The following is a 22621-nucleotide window of genomic DNA, read 5'->3' as shown; positions in this document are numbered from 1 at the left end:
GAAGAAGGTGGCATCTAGGGAAATACTTGTGCTTTTCATGTCTTCTAGCTCGGTGAATAGTCTTATGGCCTTTTTAGCACAGTAAGGCAAACTTTGAGGCCATGTGTTGCTCTCTGCACTGCATGTTCTGTAATGAATGTCCCTTGGGGTAGTGCAGGGGCACCTGTGGCACTGACTGGTAGGGTAGGATTAGCAAAATTGGGTGGCAGGATTAGCAAAATTAAAGAGTGGAACAGAGTGGGTTGAGAGGGCTCAGGAGTAGATTACCATCACAGCTGCTCTGAGCTGCTCACCAAGAATTCATGGGTGGACAAACAAGCCAAGCAGTGAAGCGCTCTGCTGTTTTTCTCTCTTTTGCCTCGCAGCAGGGGCTGAGCCAGGGGATAGGAGTGTAGGCGTTGCAGAAGTTCACGTGAGTGGATAGTCTCTGGCATGAGTAATTTGTTGGACTGGGTTGGCTTATGTTTGCTTTTTGTCGAACTCGCGTTGGCTGGGCCAAAGATAGCATCCTTTTTCTTTTTAAACCCATTTTTCCATATTCTGCTGGCTGAAAGGGAGGGTGCGCAAGCGACATGTCTGCAACAATGCCATAAATCCAGACAGAAATAGAATTAGCAGTTCTTTCTGGTTCCGGTGTTTGTATCTGCGAGGTCATGAGCTTAACCAGTCTGGGTTCCTCAGAGCAGAGCCGTGTCTGTGCAAACCTGTTGTGCCTTGGGACCTGGCGCTTGGGTTTTGTTCCAGAGCAATATCATAAAACTTTTATAGCAACATCATGATGAAGAACATGAGAAGAGAAATAACTTAACCCTCTCTTGCTAAAATTAGCGTTGCAGATTCTTCTCCTGTTTCCACATGCAGCAAATCCCTCGGTTGAATCTGGAGTGCTGTGGGGAGAAAAATGCAAGATTCATGGAGATGGGGAAGAGAGAGCAAGCAGAAACCTGTCTTTGCGAAGGTTACCATTTCTTAAATGTACTTAAAGTCCAGTCCTGTCCCAATAGGCCCTTACACACATCGGTAGCATTGTTCATTGGCACTGTTGTACTACATTGTGCTCCAGCATTTGTAGAACTGGGCTCTTAATCTATGTTGATTATGTTTTAATTGAATAAATAAATCTTTTACAGAGCCCAGAATCAATAGAGATGTTTCCATGCTATTTTGTTTTATTTTGCTAGGTTTCCTAAGGACATTTAACTTTTACAGCCTTACAACTTGTTCTGCAGCATTTGCTAGTCAGCTATTGCGTAATTGTTCTGGGGAATGGGAACCTGGGAATAACATGGCCCAGAAATGCTAAGAAGAAGAAATGAAATCGGCTGATCTTCTCATCTGCCACCATCCTTCCTCTCCAGGGTCAGGGTACCAAACAGGCTGTTCATGGGCTCCAGTTTTATTCCTGGGTCTGCCACTGACTTGATTTATCACCTGAAGTGTTGGGGCCTTGGATGCCCTTTGCACCTCCCAACCCTTTCCAGCCTGGCTTTTGTCTGCTTAGCTTAAAAATTCTCTGGAGTGGAGCAATCACAGTTTTTGTGTTTGGGAAGCCTGTGGCTGCCCTGTAGTTATAGGCCAACAACTGGAGGATGGAGAAAAACCAAACAAGAGCCATGAAGTGCACTAATAGTGGAAAGGAAATTGGACTTTTGCAGATTTAAAAATCCAGGTGCCTACAGCTAGCCAGGAGTAATGGCCTGGGGTAATTCCTGTGAAAAGTATTTCTTTTTTTGAACAATAGTTTGGATGGATGAACTTGGGCTCTATAATAAAAATAGGCAAGAAGAACTGAGTTTGTACATAGTTTCTAACCTGACTCTCAGCCTTTTAAATGATGTGTTCATGCATAAAGCACATTGGAGCTTCCATTTTCTTGTTACTCAAGCCAAATTTATTGTAATCCAATAAGACTTAATAATCATTAGGAACTAATGAATGCCTTAGCACGTATAAGCTTGGCAGATCAGAGCCTGCCTGCTTTGCATAGTCTGTCTCTTTTTGACCAACTTGCCATTTATGTGTTGGATTGATGACTGGGGAGTTCTGTAAAACAGGTAATGATCGAGTGCTCCTGAAATGAAATTTAAATAAAAACTATCTGGAGCAGACAGTGAGCCAAAGGGAAAGGCGAATTTTTGGCTTGGAAAATTGAAGTAACTTGGTGAGAGTGAAGGCAAACAGAGCTGGATTGTCTGTGGGGAGGTGCTGGTATGGTCTGAACAGGCTTTACAGTTCAAATTACGTGAGTTGTTAGGTAATTCTTTAGTATTTTTATTATTGTAGTAGTCAAGCTGCGAGTGAGCTCTTCTGCACTGAGCTCTGTAGTTGTACATATGCAGAGAGACTCCGTCTGGAGAATTTGCAGATAAGTCAGACATGGAAGGACACAAGAAAAATATTTACTATGACTCAGGTTAAGAAAAGCCTTTCAATGTGTAATATTTCACTTGACTCAAGAACTTTGGTTTCTGCACATGCCCTAAATGTGGCTGGCTAAGTTGGGTAGGCTCCTGGCACCTATCTCACACCTGATGGGGATCCTTAGCTGTTTTTCTTGAACTTCTAAATCCTGCCAGAGCCTAATTTCCAAAGCACTGAAAACATTGAGGAGGGAGATGTTTCCTAGCTTGTACCCACCTTCGTGCACTGCCGGGAGGTACTGCTGTATAGCACGGATCTTTCCCAGAGGTTTTGGACTAGGTTGATTTTTCAAAAACAAAGGGTGTGAACAAGTCCTCTTTTAAAATGCTTATTGTAGCAGGGATTGCAGTGCAGCCCTTGAACAATAGCTTGGGGATCACATACTGTTCTGTAGTGCTGAGACCTGGGTTTTACTTTTGGAGGTGGGTGGTCATGGTGAAAATTCATTTCTCTTCCCTTCCAAGTGAGCGTCCCTAGCAGCCTGGGTACAAGTGGGGCTGGGCTGTTTTGAAAGCAGACAGAAAGCAAGATGTATTGAGACATCGGAAAGGGTCCTGGCTGTAGGTTGGTATTTGCTGTGGGCATGGGCTTTCCTGCATAATAGCCCTTTTCACAAGGACCTTATTTATGTTATTTTGTGACCGCTTATTGCAAATCATGCCCTTCACCTTGAATCTGCTAGAAATGAATTGAACTTTTTCATGCCTTCTTGAAGGAGCTCATTTTTTAGATGGAAATTGTGAAAAAGTGTTGAATCAGACAGGTACAACTACCATGGATTGATTTAAAATGATAACAGGTGCAGGTAGCTGGTTGCTGGCCGCTGTGGCTTGCAGCTCTGCTCTGTTTGTGCTTCATCTGGGATGGGGATGTGGCAGAAGAGATGTTCTCAGAGTGGAGGTGCTCCAAGCCTACCCCAGCCTTGCTGCCCAGCCACGTGTCCTGCTAAAATACATCTTCTCTATCTGCGGGAGCGGGGATGGTCCTGCCTCCTCACCTCAGTAACAGATTGCACGTGGAGTTGCATAATCCTCCAAGTCAACTTCAGACAATGGGACCATTGTGGGAAATGCATGACGAAAAGCCCCAAAGCAGGCTGAATCCTTGTGAGATGGAGGCTTGCTGCTGGTTCTGGGAGAGAGCTATAGTATTTCAGCATGTTTGTCCCTGCAACCCAAGACTTATTGCAGGGGTATGGTAGCAGATCCATGAGGACAGTAAGAAACCATGTGCCAGGCCAAGTGGTTTGAATAACTGAAACTCTTCTTTCTTCTTTAAGGTGAATCCTGGTGGCAAGACGCTTGAGGAGAGGCGGTCCAGTTTAGATGCAGAAATTGACTCTCTGACCAGCATTCTGGCCGACCTAGAGAGCAGCTCTCCTTACAAACCTCGGACTCAACAGGTTAGTGGCACATTGTGTAAACAGAGAGTGGGAAAGTGGCCAGCATCGGCTGCTGGAGTCAGTTTGCTAACCGCTTGGTATTTGTGGCAGGCAGGCATGCCAGTTCCTCCTGATAGCATCCAGATGTGGCTGTCAATGGGGAGAAGGGTGCAGCCGCTCTGAAGGGGGCACCGGCTCAAAAGCTGCCATACCTCCGAGTGAAGGGCCTCTGATCCCGATTGTTAGATTGCCACAGAGATTGTTAGAAAAATACTTGCAAAAAATGGCATTTCATTCGCCTTGACTTTCTACCAACAATAGCTTGGGAATTAAAACCTGCTCAGTTCACAAGTACTTTTATGCTTGTATTTTTTTGTTGTTTTTCTGTTTTGTTAACTTTTATCTGTCATGCTGCCAGAAGGATCCAGATATCCATGTCTCAAGTTGTTTTCGTTTGTTTTTGTCGTCTAATCAGTGGCGACAAAGTGGCTTGGATCATAGCTCAGCTGTCAGGGTGGCTGTAGCCCAGCAAGGCAGACTGGAATTTGCACTTACTCTGCTGTGTCTAGACAAGGACTGCAGGGGTGACAGCAGCTCAGCTAATTTTTGTCACTCATCTAGGTGGTGCTTGAGTGGAGCTATTTAAGTTCTGGTAAGATGTCATCTATTTATCAGAGGAAGTGGTGACACTCCAGTGGCACTTTAAAAAGGGCAATTCTTGAGATCTCTAAAATCATCCCAGATGTGTTTGTGCCCAGTCGTGCAGTGCCTTCACTTCCTAATGTCATGACTGGTCTCATTTCTTATACGTATAGGTCTGTAGGCATGTATGCAGCTGTATGTATATGTTGTGTTTGTCTTGCCAATGTCAGCCCTAAATAAAACCCCAAAAGTCAAAAGAACCAAAGGGAAAGTTGACTGATGCAGTGCACACTGATTATCTGTATAGGCCGTCTCTTTAGCTTGTGGCTTTTTTGGTTCTTTTCATTGTTGTATTTGTTTTCAGTAATTGAGAACCGATACCTTTGGAGCAGAACTAAAGTAGTGATGAGAGTTCATTTAGATTTGCTCTTCTTTAAGTATGTGAACTTAGCAAAAGCAGAGTTAAATCAGATTTATGCACTTTTGAAAAAGTCCATTTGCACGCAGAGGCTCTGGCGTGGTGGCCTGCGTGGGTTCTGTCCCTTCTGCAGGGACCTCCCAATAAACTCTTCTTTTATTCTAGCAGCATGTACACAGTTATTGCATAAACTTACAAGACTTGGCCTTGAAAAACAGTCTGATTTGGGTCAGTCAGTCAAAAAGAGTAACAACGTAAACCAGATACAATTCAGACCTTTTCCCACTGGGTTTTTGTTGTTGCTATAAGAAACAAGTTTTAACGCTGATAGTGCTCAGGCACTGTGTCGAATAACCCATGTTCATTTTGTTTGCGTGGGCCAAACACATATGAATGCACACTGTTACTGGGAAATGCTTTATAGTGTCAAAACACTGCGACAGTTAACTGGAAGAGATTTGTACTCACCATTTTCCTTGGCAATGCCTGCAGTCAGCTCCAGCATCTTTGTAGAGACATGTAACTTCTGTAACTACTTCACCGAGCATTTGCAGTTCAGTGACAGTACTGCTGACTGTCTCCTTATACTTCTTCCTTTGGGATCTGGCGTTCTCTGAATAGATTGGTTTTTCACTTTTATTTTCTACATATAGCGTTAAAGAATAAATAAATAAAAAAAATCACGGCAGTCAAATGCAAAGTTCTGCAGGCGTATTTGAGTTTCTGGAGGATCGGAAGGCATAGCCCAAGTTCTGGACTTGATCTGACTTTTTAAGTTTGTCAGCCTCCAAAACAATGTGTGCTGCTCAGTGCACATGCTTGTTCCTGTGGCTTTTTGCCCACGGTTCAGGTGGGGGCTCTGAAGACTTGTCCCGTGTACCCAGGAGCGATGGGATGCTGCTGCTCCCTGGTGCATTACAATAACTGTGTGTGATTCAGTGGGCAGAAGCAGCTGAATTTCATCTCTGGGACCAAATCCCAACTTTCTTTGTTCAGTTTATCAGACTTTTCAGGATTTATTGGTTAACATAATGATGTCCTGTGAAAAGTACAGCTACAGCAACTTCTAACTATAGCTGTTAGAAAAAGAAAATGCCAGAGTTGAATGTATCATCTGCTGTAATTAAAGAGTACTCAAACAAGTCCTTGAAAGGTGGAACTAGAATGTAAAGCTTTGATATTTTCCTTTGATCTGTACTGAGTATTAAAACTGGTGAGTCATTGATGGTCTTATAGCAGGATAATAGATTAGGCTGCAAATTGTGAGGTACTTGCTTAGAACATCAGCACATTTATTGGATTACACCTTAGCTGACCTTCCCAAATTCGTCAGGATAATGGCTGCAGATAGGAAAATAGAGTTACGACTTGTTTTCAGAGAAGACGTTTCCAGTTGTGCTTGTGCGGTTAAAGCATTATAATAAATTTAAAGGTATACCTTGCCCTTGGGATACTCCTATTCTGAAATAAGAGAAATTTTGTTGTTAGGTTTCTTTTTTATTTTATCTTCAAAATCGTTTTAAAGCAACATAAACTAAACTGTAAAATAGTCTTCTCTCACTGGAGTAGGAGTGATAAGCGGGATAATGCATAAGGGTATTTAACATACCCTACCCATTGGCATAAATTCAAACAGAGGGAAGCTCTTTTGATCCCTGGTACGAGTTCAGGATTGCAGTGAGACACACTGCCCAGGGAGGTGCCTCTGAAGCAGAGCGATTTGTACCCTCCGCAGTAGGTTTGGAAAGCCCATGATACTTGTCAGAATGGGTGGGCCAATGTCAGCCCCAGACAGTTCCCCTTGGCCAGCAGACCTGCTGTTGAGGATGTGGATGAGTATGAGTCTCTGCACCATCCCTGCATTGCTTACCTGGGTATCACTCTGGTAACATTTTTTTGTGTGCCAGGCAGGTGGCCATGAGCTAAAAATGACCACCATTAATAGAGGGCAGGGAGAGAGCTTTGACACCTGCGGTCAGCAGCACCCTCCTTGTACCCAGTGGTCCTGCCTAATTCAAGGCAGCTGAGCTGGAAAGTGGGGGCAGAGGAGTCACCCAGGTCCTGCTGGCTGCTTCCCATGCCTCAGGCAGAGTTGGTAGGATGCTCTCGTCCTGCAGAGTTGTGTTGCCCTCTCCTCTAAAGTAATGAGTTTGGAAAGCATTTTCTCAACATAGATCCTTTACGGAGCAGAAAAGATCTTTCCTTCCCATAGCAGCAGGTTCGGTGGGAGGAGGTCCTTCTGTGAGTCTGGTACCCCAGTGTGAGTCAACCCTGATGTTGCTGAACCTCAAAATGAAAGATTCTCTCAGGCTTCGTTTCTGGTTATTTCTTGTCTCTGTCTTGAGGCAGTTGTTGAGAGAGTCCCCTACAGCAGAGGTTTTCTAGGCATTGATAGTTTACTTCATATTGGCCATCAGCAACATGTGGGTGAGAAGCAACTTTAGATCACCATCACCTCAGCCCCGGGCCGAGCCCATGAGTTGCAAGTGAAAGTCTCTCTGACTGAGTCACAGAAGCAGTCAAAACTGATTAAAGTGCTAAGTTTTTTTCTTTCAAAATTGCACATATCAAAAAGAGTAGAAAATTATGAGACTAAATCATCATCTTTAGCTGCAACATAACAGTGTCTAAGGATGCTTTCTGTCATGTGAGGTGGTGTAGGAGAGACCATATTTCAAGAATTCAGCTGGAACTGGAGTTTTAGAAAGGACCAAACATCACCTGAGCTTGAGAGGTTTCTGTGTGACCTTCACCAACATGGCCAGTTCCAGCCTTCTGGTGCAGTGAATTGAAATGGAGGAGACGACCAACATGATCTCAAAATTACCATGACTGCAATGGCATGTTAACAGATGAGCTTGCCTTAGGTATTGTTTGAAGAACTGCAGATGCATTATGAAAAAAATCTAATTAATATTTTCCTCCTGTTTGGTAAAGTTTAGAAATGCTAGTGTGATGAGTAAAGGACAGAGCTCCTCTTGTGTAGGTGCAGTGTGTTTTCTGTTTACGTGTCACACCTTCTAAATTGCAGTAACCCATTGGAAAGTTCAGAGGCAGAGAACCCACTGTGCCTTTCATTAGTAAAAGGAGGTCATACAGACATGGCATTTAGGTGCATAACTTCCATGGATGGGAGCAGGGGCTATTCCTAAATTGGGTGAACCCCAACTACGGGGCCTGGTAAATGCTATGGTCATCTGGCTCCTCTATTAAAGGGTATTATCCCCAGTTTTTACCTGTTCTGCTTAAATCCTTGCTTAAGAGATGAGTGCAGCAAGGCCTTAAGCAAAAAAACATGCCAAATTTCAGCCCATAAAATAAATGTTTGCATTTTTTTTAAAAACAAGAAAACTTTACGGCTCTGGAGAGAGGGCTTCCAGCAGAGGCTGTGAAAATGAAATACTGAAAATAGCAGCATACGAAAGCTCAGGATTTTTTGTCCCTGCTGTGAATTATGTATTGAATGCTGATTGCTTTGTCCAGAATTGGACACCTACCTTCTCAAAGTCTTGAGTTTTATCCCAAATTTCCAACAGGCTGTCTGTTTGGCAAAATAGGAGTTTGTGGGAGGTGTACCAGGTAGTAAGATGTACCTGGTCCAAAGGTAAATAGCCTTTTTTTAAAAAGCAAATACTAGGTGGCCAAAATTTATGGAGTATTTAAATAGCAAAAACCCCATGTTTTGAATGGTGAAGATCAAATCTACTTATGTACAGCTCTCAGAGGCAGCTTGATCCAGAGGCGACTGGGCTGGCACTCTGGAGACCTGTTTCATTCCCAGCTACCACCACTGTGCTAAATGACCTTGAACGTAGCATTTCTACTCTGCTTCCTCTCAAACTCTCTTCTGCCCTTGTAGCTTGGCAACCTCTTCAAAGTGATTTGCCTCTTACTACCCATGTGCATGGCATCTAGCAAAATGAAAGCTTGGTCTGGGTTGAAGGCCTTTAGGTGATGTGGTTGTACAAATAATGAAAAAGAGAAAGAAATTATTTTTTTTCATCTAACAGATGGGGAAGATGAAGGCAGAGTTAGGCGAGGTGTCTAAGGATTCATGCCTATGTCCCTGCCTCTGTATCATTGCCACCAGTACTAGACATCTGCCACTATCCAACACTGTCAGCCTAAGCGAGTAATATTTTGAAGGAAAAGAAGCTAATTCTCAATGTGAGCTGCAGAACAATAAAAAAGTAAAAAAATTAAATTAAAAAATCAGTGATACATTTTCATTAAGTTCCAAACATACTGGGAAATAATGTCTTCTAATGACTGGAATTTAAAAAGGATTTAAATGTTTGACAGCATTGCTTGTTACTGCATCGCTGCTTTTGACAATCAGTTGGGGATAACAAAAGCAGTGAAAAGGCAATGGACATATTTTCTTGCAGAGTGATGGGACAGGTTTGAACAGTTTCAGCTGTAGGATGGCAAACCATGAAACAAGGCAAAATGTTGAGTGCTGAAGACTCCTAGGAGCGCTCTTCCATGTGCATTTCTAATTTTAGTGCCCCACTTACAGCTGTACCAGGAATGCAGGGCTAAGAGTTCAGGTGTGTTATCTTTGTTTACGTGGAGCTGTATCTCCAACCATGAACAAAGCCTCTCCTGCTCAGCAAAGAGCAACACATTCCCGCAGCGTCGAAAAAAAGCCCTATGATTGCTCTTGGTTTGGGCTGTGGGATTGACATATGGGCTCTGTGAAAAACAGATCGCTGAATCTGTATTCAAAACAGTCCGTGCAAATTTGCTAGTCCAGGCTCAGAGTCTGATTTCCTGGTTCCTGTTATTTGCCCGAGCCTGGCTTGTTAGGTTGATATGCACCAAAAGGATTTTGCAAGCACAGTCTGTGGAGTATTTTCTAGCATCCCAGTTGTTGTCAGGAATGTGTTTCTTTCTTTTAAGAACAAAAATTTAGGGGTACAAGCACATTAAGATTAATTTGGTGGGTTCAGAATTAATTCCCCCCGCCTGTAGCATTTATATGACACAGAGAGTTTGTGGTTCCTGAATTATGGGGCTCAGTAGGATTCAGCTGTTTGGAGTAAATAAAAATGACCAGGCCTCCTTCTGCTGGTCTGAGCACATCTAATCTGTGGGCATCTGCATAGCTGTGCCAAAAAGGCTTCTGAGTCCAGCAGCATGGTGTGGTACCTGGGGAGTGCTTTCCCACTAGCAAAGGGCTCTCTGTATTTGTTCACTTGAGGTCTGTGCATTTTGGATTTTGTCAGCTTTTTAATGTCTTTGGTTGTGGGGCAGAAAGGCTCGTTGGGAATAAGCCCATCTGCTGAAACTGGGAAGCATCCCCCATCCATCCTAAAGTGTTGGTGTGACCTTTTAGTAGGACTATCCAGCCACTCCAGAGCTACATGCGCTACACAACACATTTCATGAAGGCTGTGAGTTGCCGCCATTTCCCCACTGACTTGGATGGCTCATGTGGACACAGAGGGACGACAGTGTCTCATAGAGGTGTGCCCAAGCTGGCATTGAGCTGGTGAGCTCCGACGCTTGTAGCAGCACCGGAGGGCTCGTGCAGGCTCACCGCAGGGCTGCTGCTGAGGGCTGTTCTCAGTGAGCTGTGACACTTTTGCCATAGTCATGGACATCAGGAATTGCACGGACTGTTTTAAAGATGGGGTCACCTCTGAGAGCTGCGCTCCTGCTTCTGGCTGCAGCACACTGGCTTTGTGCTGTTTGGAAAATCCGGGTGGATTACTTAAAGTAGAAAAGGAAGTGTCCCATCTGGAGCAATTTCAGTGGGTTCCTCCCAGCACTCGAGAAGCAAAGCCTTTACGTCCAGGAAACTCTCCTCCTGCGGTTCCCCTCCACAGGCAGAATGACATTCCCACCCCGCGTGGGTGGTGTTTGAGATGGTCCCAAAGTTGAAGCTTTCTAGGAGCACCACTGCAGGCGTGCTGGCTTCAAGCAGGGCACGTCTGTCACGCTGTCCCTGACACGCCTGCAGGCAGAGGAGCATGCACAGGGCAGGGATGTTCAGCCGTGTACGTGTGAGTTGAGAAGCGTAGCCAACAGATGATTTCATGTATGTTTGGATTTGGCCTCTCTCTACAAGAAGGGGAAACCTTCCTGCGCTCATCAGCTCCAGCCAGCGCGTGCAGCAAACTGACGCTGCTCTGATTAGCAGATGCTCGAATCGGTTGCATCTGCTGGTATGTATTAAACCTTAATCCTTTTGATAAGCACACGTCCGTGAAGATTTTTAAAGAAAGTTTTCTGAGATCCCAGATTATCAGCTCATCACAGATGAGCGGGATAAGAGTGACCTTTGCAGGGTATTATTTCTTCCTCTTGTACTATCATCAGAGTGAAAATAAAGCAGCACTACTCCTGCTGTTTCTTTTTTCTGATATATAATCACGTTCACAGAAATCTCAGTAAGGTTTACTTTTCCCCTTTCCCCTTTCTCTTTTTTGCATCCATTTGGGCTTTCTGCCTACGTGCTTGGCTACAGCTTTAGAAGATGACTAGTGTTGGATATACTGGACTTTAAAATCTATGCAGGCATCTCACATTTTTGTATGGATAAAGATAAACATTTACTTTGGGAACAGTGATAAAAAGCAAATAGTACCTCATAATTTGGTCTTTTTTTCCTTCTGCATTTGTGATTATTTTGTTGTGAGTGGTTGAAAGCTGGGCTCTTACTCTCCAAAGTCGTTCAAGGCCTTCTACCTATTGTTATATTTTGTTTTCTGTCTTTTTCCCCGCAATGGGTCCAAGCTTCTGTATACCATCACCTCAGGAAGCCTTTCATCATTTCCCCATCCTTGGTTTTTGGCACCCACAGTGGTTTGGCAGTCATCTCAAAGGGACCCGGTACACTTCACAAGCTGTCCGTGTGTCCAGCCAACAAAGAGCAGCCGCCTCTGGGGCAGAGACCTGCGTTTCATTGGGACACAGTCTCTGCTTGCATCCTTGCACGGGTGGATGCATCTGAGTGCTTCAGTGGCATTAGATTTACCACCACGACAGCAGCCCTGTGAAATACGGAAGTATGCTTGCTGTTTCATAGGTGAGGGAGGAACTGAGGCACTGGGAGATTAGATGACTTGGTTTGTGCATGGGTCACCAGAGGAGCTGAAGCCAGACCATGGGCACCCCGCCACCCCATCATGAATTTATCCTCTTCTTGCAGCACGTGCGAGTGGATGGGCGGAGAGTACATGGGAACGTTCCCTGTCAAGAGGCTTTGGAGGGATCTGAGGTGTGGGGAAATGCATCTGCCTCTGTCCTGGAGTGTGTGAACCAGGCAGGGGCAATACAAAACCTTACATTTCTTCTATAGGAGAGTGCTGCTTGATACTCAGCTGCAGTTTTATGATCTACAGGCAATAGACTTCTTGATGCACTGTCCTGCAAGCAAGTCCTGAAAGATTCAAACCCCTAGGTCTACAAAGTTGCGATGTCCTGGACCTGTATCATCACTCTCTGATCTCACCAGCACTTTAGAAGTGGGAAGTTGTTCTCCCCACCTGCATATGACTGGAGTGAAGCGTATGAAGTTGAACTTAGTCCTATGGCACAAGTTGGTGATGTCCCCGTGCATGTGGCAGCCACTCTCCTGCACACTGCTCACCAAGGGAATAGCTGGCATATTTTGAAATGAAAGCGTAGTTGATTAATTCTTCCCACCCAGCACCCATCGGTGTCCAGCAGTTGGCTCCTCCCCACGTACCATTTGAATCCAGCTTTTAAGTGGGTCTAAGAGAGGAGTATATGTATGCAAAAGTCAGTGGCTGGGGAGGAGGGACGCAGGCCCGTGTCTCTTAAGGAGCTGCAGCGTGGTGCTGGCTGTCCTCTCTGTGGCCGGTGGGCTGGCCCATCCGCACACATGCGCAGCGAGCTCCGAGCCCACTGCGTGTCTTGCAGGCAACCTGAACTTTTGCTCTTCCAGACTGAGCTTTATCCAGGATCTCTGACCTGAAACACGGATTGTTTGGCTGACGTACACAGATAAATGCCAAGGCTAATACTAGGGGGAGAAGGGAAGCAGGAGAGGCAGTCAGGAGAGGTAACAGAGGAGAACAGGAAGGGTCAGAGTCTGCTCAAGATGCAAGACACAAGTCCATAGGAAATCAGGCTTCCTTTGCTCTGCTCTTTATGGTTTCTGTTCCTTTTGTGTTGACTATTTCTCTTCTGCACACACTGGGAACCAGCTGCGTTTCCCTCCCTGTTAGGGAAATGAAATAGTTCAGAGCCAAGGGAACAGCACAGCAACTTAGAGAGACACCTGCACGGCAATGCATCACTTGGGACTTTGCTCCCACTGTGGCCTGCGCTGGATGTCTTCCCCAGGCCATTTCCACCAAAGTGGGAACAATGACTGTGATTTGTGCATTACACTCACAGCAAGGAGAGCATTGCCTTGATATGCCTTTGAATTGCCTTGAATCTATCCAGAGACCATTGAAGGGCAGTTATAGATCCTGCTGACGTGACTTACTGTTGAGCTGCGCTCTTTAAGAGGAGGGCAACTAACTTCTGAGGTTGCAGTTTCTAAATACATTTGAAAAGTGAAGGCTAAAACACGCTAGGGAGCCCTAGCATTTAAAGTATGGCCTTCACAAGTTTGTCTTGGTTACTTACTGGTGCCTGTTTGTGCGAGTGCTTGCAGCTTTTCATGCATTTATCCTTGTAATGTCCTGAGGAAGAAGTTTGATTCTTCTCTCTTCTGCAAATGGAGAGATGAGGCACAGAGAAACTATGCAGCTCATTGTAAAACGGGGCTTTGGACACACATCGGTGGGATAGTATAGTCATTTGTTGGTCTGTCCTGTCTTTCATGGTCTGTTTTTACAAGGGTCTATCCTACTGGGGAGAGAGGACCCCTCCCTGGAGCCCTTGCTGGAGAGTCCGAAGGCAGAGCAGATCTGTTCCCAGCCTCATTTCATGTAGGTCTCCCTGGAAGAATCTAGAGCCCTACAGAAAAGTGAGAGCTGGCCATGCAGTTTCTACATTAGACCCTGCTACCAGTGCATAAATAAACATGATACATTTATAGCCTGAACATGTCTCAGGATTGTTGCAAGATGTTCCTAGTTCAAAACCGTTAACCATTAAAGTAAGAGGCAGATGCATCTGTGGACGGTTTAAGGGGCTGTGTCTATATTTTCTCTTATTGATTGCCTTTTGCCTTCCTGTCTGGAACCTTTTGAGAGATGACTGCGGTGCTGAGATGCATTGTCTCTTTCTGTATATTAAAGCTGCCTAGGCTAAAAAAAAACCCAACCCACACCCAGCCCGTATCTGAAAGCTATGAATTGATAGATCCTTGCTATAGCTCTTCAAATAACTGTAAATTACTCCAGGCTGTTACAGTTTCATTGTAAGAAAGTTCCTTCCTTGACTCAGACTTCTTTGCATCACAGTAAAATGCAATTAGGTGACGTACATATTGTGGCTTGGAAGCACTTACAATTTTCTCAGCCTTATGTTGTCAACTTTTGCTCAATAGCAGGCTTGTGGACTGTGTCACTGTGCCTGTGTTAGCATATATTATCACCATATGGTGTTTCAATAGTGAATAGGAAACTTCTATGAGTATGTAAAAGAGGATGAAATGGAAAGAAAATATTACAGCAAGATAAACCTAACATGCTGCTTCACAGCTGAAAGTGAGCGCTCAAACTAATTGCTGTTACTATGGGAAATCAATAATGCGTTGGTCCAATGAGTATCACTGTCTTCTCCCACCGATTTAAAAACAACAACAAAAAAAAACAAACAAAAAATGGACCTAGCCAGAAAAATGAGATTTTGATACAGTTGTTATAAATATTTCTGCCAATGTTTGCAGTCTGAGACTGGTTCCTCCCTTCCCAAGCAAAATACTCAAAGTCTTAGAATGAATTCTTCGCTCAGAAAGAGGTAGTTTCATGTGTGTAAGTACAGCAAGAGCAAGGGCAGGCTGCACGGTTTTATGGCATTATACAGGTAAAGACAGATAGGATTGTTGTGATCATCTCATCTGGTTGTTAGCATAACCCAGGTCAGAGACCTTGCTGTCTTGTCAGAAGTAGCACTGTTGTTTGTCTTTGGGTTGATGAGAGACTGGGTATGTTACCCCCTCTGGAGTGATTTGAAAGAAGTCGATGAGAGCCTGTTGCTGTCCCAAGCAGCTCAGAGCCATGAAGAATTGCCATCTTGCATACCAGCAATCACTCCAGTCATCCTGGGGGCTTAGGTAATTTTGATTCCCTCTTCCAAAACCATTAACTTGTGATGCAAGGAGAATTCAAGAAAGAAGGGAGGCACAGTTCTGTTTCTATCCAGCAGAAAGCTGGGATGCACATGCAGTTTCAAGCTGTGATTATCAAGAGGGGAAGAGAAGGTGTCAGGGTTGATTACTGTGCTGGTTTGCAGAAAGACCAACTGTGCATTACATGAGATACCTGTGCAGCTACGACCATTTTGCAGTCTTAAAAAGTGATGGATAAGACACTGTTGCTCAGCTGGGATTTTTTGAGCACTGTATAGTTCAGCAGGGAGATAATGCAAATATTGTACTGAAGTCTATTTAATCTTTTTCTGGAAACATTTTGACTGGAGTCTGCATCAGCGGCTAACGTCCAAAGTGCAAGACAGGGGATCTGGCTGTGGAACAGGGTGTCCGCAAAGGTCACGGTGTTTTATGAGGCCCCAGTGACAGAGAGCTGCTACTGTGCTTAAGACAGCACTGTCCACTTTGCACAAAAAGCCACGGAGATACCACGCAGAGGACGCAATCATTAAGTGCTTCTTTAGGGTAAATGTAGATCACTTAGGTTTTGGAGGTATCTGGAAGAGCCAGCACCCCAAAGCAGGGCTGTATAACACTGGAAATCATCAGGCTTTTTAGCTTTTTGGCAAGATTTGCCTTTGACAAGACTTGGCTTTCACACTGTTGAGTAATGTGGTCATTTCTAACTAATGGCAATAAAACTTTAGAGAACACCTGCTGTTTCTATATTGAACATATGTGTGCATGCTCATGTAAAATCACAAATGCATGCAGGTCTAGAGAATGCAATTTATATTTGGCATCTTTCCTACAAATTGTATTTTAAAACACCTTAAAGTCTGCCTGTAAATAAAATCATTTCAGAATTGAGCTCATTAATGAAGAGAAGGAGATGAGGTAAGGTACAAAGGTGAAGGGGGAGAAAGGGGTTTTTTGTTTTGTTTGTTGGCTTTTTAAAGGCAAAACAACCATTTGACGAATTCGATCATTTGCTGAGTGTACTCAGTGATTTCTCAGGAGGACATGTAGTCCATCTCAGGAGACTGTCTACACGATAGGAACTGCATGGAGCCAAAAACGAAATGACGGGCTGATTGCTTAGAAAGTATAAATGGAAGGAACGTCTGAGGATCTCTGGCTCTTTCGCTTATGAGCCAGTTCTGGATTATCCCCTATAATCAGTGCTTTCCCCAGCCCAGTTTAAAATAAATTAAATGTAAATATCTCATTGCTTTCTTTGGTTGCTTATTCCAGACTGAAATGTATACAGCTGCTAAGAGCTATTTGACTTCAGCATTTCCTTGCTTAATTTAATCTCCTTGTTCTGAATGGCACTTCATATATGTGTCCATGCATGTGCGCTTCTGCCGTGTGGATGCATTCACTTCCCATACCACGTCTATACATACAGAGTACAAGGAGGTTGAAATTCCCCAGTACAAATCCGTAATAAAAGGACTGACAGACTGGGTCTGTAATATGCCTCACCTGACAATTAAGCAAACTTATTACTGTGTCAGCCTGCCAGATGGATCATCTACTCATGATGTAACGTGTATTGCTTCTGAATGTATTGGAGTGTAGTTTCCTATTTTATGTTTGTTGAGCTGAGAAAGGGAGAGGGAAGAGACAGTTTTATTTGAACTAAACCCACTCGTTTCAAGTGTGTTTAATGATAGCAATATGTGACAGATAAAATCCTAGGCCCTGGTCCATGTTTATTTTAATTTCAAGCAATGGGGAAAGATGGAAGAGATAAAATTATAGGCTAAAAATGTCTCTTGTTGTAAAACAGCAGCTTGAGCCCTGAAGGGGCTTTCCTTGCTGCACTCTGCAGGACTCTGAGATATGTCTGTCAGAGCTTGGCCGGGTAGGAATTTGGGGCTTTGGCCCTGAGAAAGGTCAGATTGGACTGTTTGGCATCAGCTTTTCTAATTGTTTCCTCTAAGCTTACTAAAGATAGTAAGGCTATACTGAAAGAGGGGGGAGGAAAGAAATACTCAGTCTGAAGCATCTGTCACTGACATGGACTTTCTTTGAATATAGTCCCACCCTGAACCTGAGAAGGAGGTGAGTTGTTCTCAGACCTGTATTGTAGATGTGTCCCTGAGACTCTCAGACCTCTCACCTGCTGTTGTGTAACCTTGGCTGAACCATCTTGTGTCTCTGGGATGCACTTCTTCTGTTAAATAGGGATAAACCCATTTCTTTGCCCACCTGCTCAGTGTAGGGCATTTGGGTGAGTGTTCAGTACGTGGTGCAGTGAGGATGTGTAGGTAATGTTGTGCTATTTGTGATCTGTAGTATTTGCATCTGGACCTCTAGGGCTTTCTTCTCTCCACTCTTCTGTGACTGCAGCATGGGTGGATTGGGATAAATTGTCTCTCTCCAGGCTTATGTTGTCTCTCCTTGTCTCTCAAGGCTTATGTTGAGCACAACCTTGCACATTTGTGCAGCTGTTTCACTTTTCTGTGTGGCTAAGCTGGCACAGCCAACACCAAAGTGGGTGTCTGTTTGTCTTTGAAATACTTACCAACGTGCTGTTCTCCATTTTCAAGCTGTTCTCTGCTTGAACAGCTTAAGAACTCCCTATACATCCAAACCAGATCCCTCAATCTGCTAATGCACCTCTGAGGAGCTGTAAGCTTGCAACTCAAGGAAACGTGAAGGAGATCCTCTTGTTCTGCAAAGGTGCTTGAACTGGCTTCCCAAGTGGGATGCTGTGCCCAACAGCTGGGAATTTTTCCTGCAGATAAGTGCAGTACGGTATAAAGGAGGCAGTAAAGCTTTGTGCTCAGGACTGCCATCTCCCTTGGAGATGCATCGTGTGTGGACGTACCAGTGCATCCAGCACTAGCTCTATCTCATGCTATTGACTGGCCCTCCATTAATTGGACTTCTCATGTGCAGAAGAGACTGCAGTTTCACTCTGTTGGAGACTATCCCCTGGGGAATTTTTAATATCTTATTTACCTGCCAAGTTTTCTTGAGCATCTTAAGTGCTGGCTGTTGTGAAGACTGGCCTTCAGCTCTGGCTTGGCTCATTTGATGAAAGTATTGGTATCCTGCTTCCTGGACTCAGATAAATGCTTTTTGTAACGTTGTAGGACCTTGTAGTCGGCAACTGAGCTTGGAGGGAAGTCACATCTTGAGTGCACTCAATTAAGTACATTTTGTCCCAACTCCTATCATTATAGTGTTGGTCTACTGCTGGTTTTTTTTTAAAGACAGAAGTAGCACAAGTCTGGTTTCTAGAAAAAGAACCTGCCTGGATCAGAAACTGGAATTTAAGCCTTGGCTTTTCAGTATCTTTCTGTCAAGTGTCAGTGTATATAGGCCCAAAATTAAGAACCTGAGATTGTCTGTCCTGCATCAGATGAATGGTCACTCCAGCTCAGTGTCCTTCCCAGTAAATAGCAAAGGAAGAAGACAAGAGTAGTGCAAATTCGTAGCAATATTGCCCTAGAATATTTCCCTTCATCTAATAATTTGCTGTTCACAGAGTTTGACTTGATAAAAATTATGTCTTCCATAATAGTCAGGGATTTTTCCTCCATCAGATCATCCAATTGCTTTATGAACTCATGTAAATCTCTGGAATTTAAAGCATCCCATGGCAAAGGAGTCCCATGGAGGTGGGGCAGACCCACCTTCTTTATGTTCTCCCTTTGCCTCACACTAGGGTGGCTTCATGTTGCTTCTTTTAGCACTGGAAGAGACAGAACAATCATTCCTCCTGTTTGTACCACTTAGAGTTTTGGCTGTCTCTTTTCAAGGCTGAAGGTTCCTGGTATACTTAGTTGTTTCAGAGGAATTTGAAAAATTTAAGTGCACTATCCATTTGTTTCTTATCAGGTATTGCTGTATAATTGCAAAGTGGTGATTTTGAATGCCAAAAAAATGGAAGTGGCTCCTGGACCTGTGTTATTCCCTTTGTTATTTGCTATTGACTTACTCTGAAGCAATGGATTAACTGTGGATTTTGTTTGTTAGAGGTCAAGCCTGTGATTTGGCTGTGGGACTTTCTTTTCAGAGTACCTTCCCTAGTGCCCTGTTTTTTCAATTATTTTTTTTCCAGTCATTGCAGGATTAAACAATTTGACTAGATTTTGACCTCTTTGCCAAGGTTTTTGCATGGTAGTTTCTGAAGACAGTATCCATGGGCACTTTGATGCTCGCAAATACACAGCGATAGGAGAGATACAAGATGACTGATTTGGGCGAGGTCTGATGCAGCCACGGTACTTTGGAACCAAATAGGATCTGCTGTTTTCCCTTTCCTCCCAGATCTCTGACATGTCCCCTGTATTTTCAGTAAGATTTTGAACTGTTCTAGCATTAAGTTTGCCATCTGTAAAACAGAGATGGTAATAATCACATATCCCACCTGGCTGTCTGACTTCAGAAAGGATTTTCAGATCTTCAGCTGAAAATTCTTCTGCAAGCACAAAATATTATGCTTTTGCCAGCTTATGTAAAAAATTGTCTCTTACAGTGAAAAATCAGTCTATCAAATACTTTTATTTTCTATAAGGGAATTCAGCATCACACTCTTCCAAATGTGTTAGCTAATGTTTCACATTATAGATTGTGTGCTGTTAATTTAATTTCAAGTTCTATGCAGAGAAGAAAATGTTGAGTGTACTTTAGTGATTTATACTATGATTTGATCAGTGTGTTAGTAGTCTGGCGGATCTTAACTTTCAGAAACATCTAATAGTTCAGTACATTAGAGATGAATAAGATATGTACACAAACATGTGTGCTTTTATTGCGAAAGCTAAATTAAAACTTGAGCCCTTTTGGGCTGAAATAACTAGCACTTCTCCAGCTCTTTTTCTGTCTTCCAAAACTCCTCTGCGCAACCAGTATGAATGTAATGTGCTCTGCATTATTTTGCTGCTTTAACAGGGGGACCTGTAGAGACAGTGAAAGCTCTATTGTAAAGTGAGGGAGGGAGCCCAACAAAGCTAATTATACAGACACTCCCACTCTATTACCCTTTAGAGAAATTGAGCCTAACATTCTGCTCTTAAGCTCGTTAAGCTATTCTTTTTGGGTGCAAGGATCTTATTGAGGGAATGAAATAGCTACACTATGTAATCAGAATGGGAATTGGAGCAGATCATTATATTTACTCATTTGATTAGCCGTAAAATAGCTACTGAAGTCCCCATTTTAAATCTGCTTAGCAATTGTGCAGCAGGGCAAACTGGGTGTTTTAATTAGGCAAGAAAAGAGATTGCGGTATTTTTTTATGAGTAATAGATATATAAACACACACACATTGTGATCCTGTTTATGTAAATAACCTCTTCCCTGTGGGTGTTCTTGCCTTCTAATCATTCAGGGTCTGTCTGCTTCCAGCTGCAAAGAAAAGGGGAATCAAAGGTTCTGCACATCTACTTTGGAAAGCACAATGTCTGGGACTTAAAATCCAGTCGAAGAGATTTAGATTAGCCATTAGGGTAAAACTGTTATAGGAGGGATAGGTAGCCCCAGAAGAAGATGGCATGGAGAAACGGTAGGTCCTCGATTACTGGAGGGGCTTTAGGTCAGGTTGTGCAAACATCTGTCAGGAGCAGTTTAGGCAGGGTCAGTTCTACCTTAAGGGAGAGGACTGGGCTGAACAACCTCCTGAGGTCCCTTTCAACCTGTAACATTTGCTTAAGAAAAGTGAGGCCATACTACATCATCAGGGGGTTGCCTTTGACCAGTTCCCATTCCCCGAGGGAGCTGAAGTCTCAGGTGCGCTCAGCCAGCGGCAGCGCGTGGCCTCCCCAGCACACCAGAGACCTGCAAGACCCCAGCTCATTGACCGCCTTTGTGCACAGCAAACAGCTGAGGATGCCCTGCTTTCTCTCTAAGAATAATTCAGTGCCCTGCCACTGATCTGTCCGTAAAGGCTTGGAAATGAGCCATTACCGAAGGTTTCATATTCTGGCTTCCGTTGCAGTCCGAGGGACTTGCAAAGCAGAGCAGATGTTCCAAAGACGGCGAGCTCGGTAGCCACTGGTTTCTCTGTTCAAGATGGTCACTGCCTTAATGTTTCTTAAGTATATAACATGCCTGTAGGAAGCTAAACAGCTGCAAAAATATTTCAGCTTTTTATTTATTTATTTGGGTTTGAGACAACCTGAAACAGTGAAATAAGCTTGGTTACAGAAAGCAGACTTGTTTTTTAAAGGCATTAGACTATATGTGGAGTGGTGACAGCTGGCAAGTGTGTTGTGCTGCTCCACCTTTGTGGGTCACTGAAAAAGTCATGTTAATAATGAAAATAACAAAATCATTCTTGTGATGTTGCCTGTGGATAGCAAGGCCTTTGGGCAGCAGGAAGGGGCACAGTAGCACTTTAGCATTACAGTTGTAAGGGGTGAAATAAGTATTTGGCCTAGTGACTCTTTTTTCATGGACAAATTCTCCAGTATTTCCTTTTTGGTCATTGATTTAACTGGTGCCCGGGGTTAGGATCCCCTTGCAAATGGCCGAAATCCTACTGTGTTGAGAAGTCATCTCCAGAGAGGCTCAGAGGAATCCCTCCCAGATGTGCTGTGGGAACCTAAAAGAAGCCACCTCAGGGCAAGAAAGGCCAGCACTGGCTGTTCTGCATCTGCCAAGGAGGACATGGGTACCTGGAGTTGTTGCTCTGGCATCACTCCACAGCACTAAATGGAATAAGCAGGACATTGGGCAGGCAAAAAAAAACCCAAAAAGCCATTATTAGGCCCAGCATACCTAATATAACTTCATGGCCAAGAGAACAAGCACCTAACTATAAAGAGGTTAGAAGTATACTGTAAATTTTCATGAACACCTAATTCTCTTTTTAATGTGGCTGGGACACCTGCAGCTGGATGGGGCTGTTCTGCATTGCCCTGCATTGCTGTTACCACCTCAGGGCCCACCTGGCTGGCAGGAGCACAGTCTAAGTGGAAAAAGGGAGGCTGCATGGTTCAGTTTTGGCTTGATTGTGGCAGCGAAGATATTTAAGGGCTTTCTCTGAAGCGCTGCACACCTGTAGTTCCCATTGAAATTAATGGAACGCTTGACATCGATGCCAGTTCTTTGCCTTTTCTTTCCATCCATCAGTCTTTGCTCAGATCCCTTCTGTGCCGCAAGGATGGAGAGAGCCCCAGTCCAGTCTCACAAGCGCGGTATATGCAGAATAACGGGCCGAGTGACCATCCTGGAGGAGCATTTCTGATGTGACATCCCCCCCTTTGATATGTGCCTTTCCCAAGCGAGCAGCTGCTTTGCACCCAGGGAAGCAGGGTTTGTGTTTAGAGTACGTCTGTGAATTGCGATTGTTGGACTGGATCAAGCTGTCGCTGTGTCACTTAAATGTTACAATCTTTCAAGCTGTCACGATGACTTTTAAATTGAAGCAAAGGTGATGGCTTCCTTTTCACATCAACAGTCGCGCCATTTCCAGAGCCGTGTGTTCTGGCACTCTGCTGTCTGCCTTCGGTTTGAGGATTTTTATCCCTCCGACCTCCTTTCCTGGGTTATTCGTGGC

General features: G+C 44.0%; 1 protein-coding gene across 7 annotated transcripts in view; it reads left to right on the top strand.

Moving 5' to 3' along the window:
• LPP (LIM domain containing preferred translocation partner in lipoma) overlaps nt 1-22621 on the top strand; it is a 356009-nt gene that overhangs the window by 182846 nt on the left and 150542 nt on the right. For all 7 annotated transcript variants that reach the window (XM_072868734.1, XM_072868732.1, XM_072868730.1 and 4 more), the window contains one exon: nt 3701-3823. In XM_072868734.1, coding sequence (XP_072724835.1) covers nt 3701-3823 — 123 coding nt within the window. The remainder of the gene's footprint in view (nt 1-3700; nt 3824-22621) is intronic.

This window comes from Ciconia boyciana, chromosome 7, assembly GCF_034638445.1.
Source record: "Ciconia boyciana chromosome 7, ASM3463844v1, whole genome shotgun sequence".
Classification (NCBI taxonomy): Eukaryota; Metazoa; Chordata; class Aves; order Ciconiiformes; family Ciconiidae; genus Ciconia; species Ciconia boyciana.
This window is presented reverse-complemented; position numbering and strand designations above follow the sequence as displayed.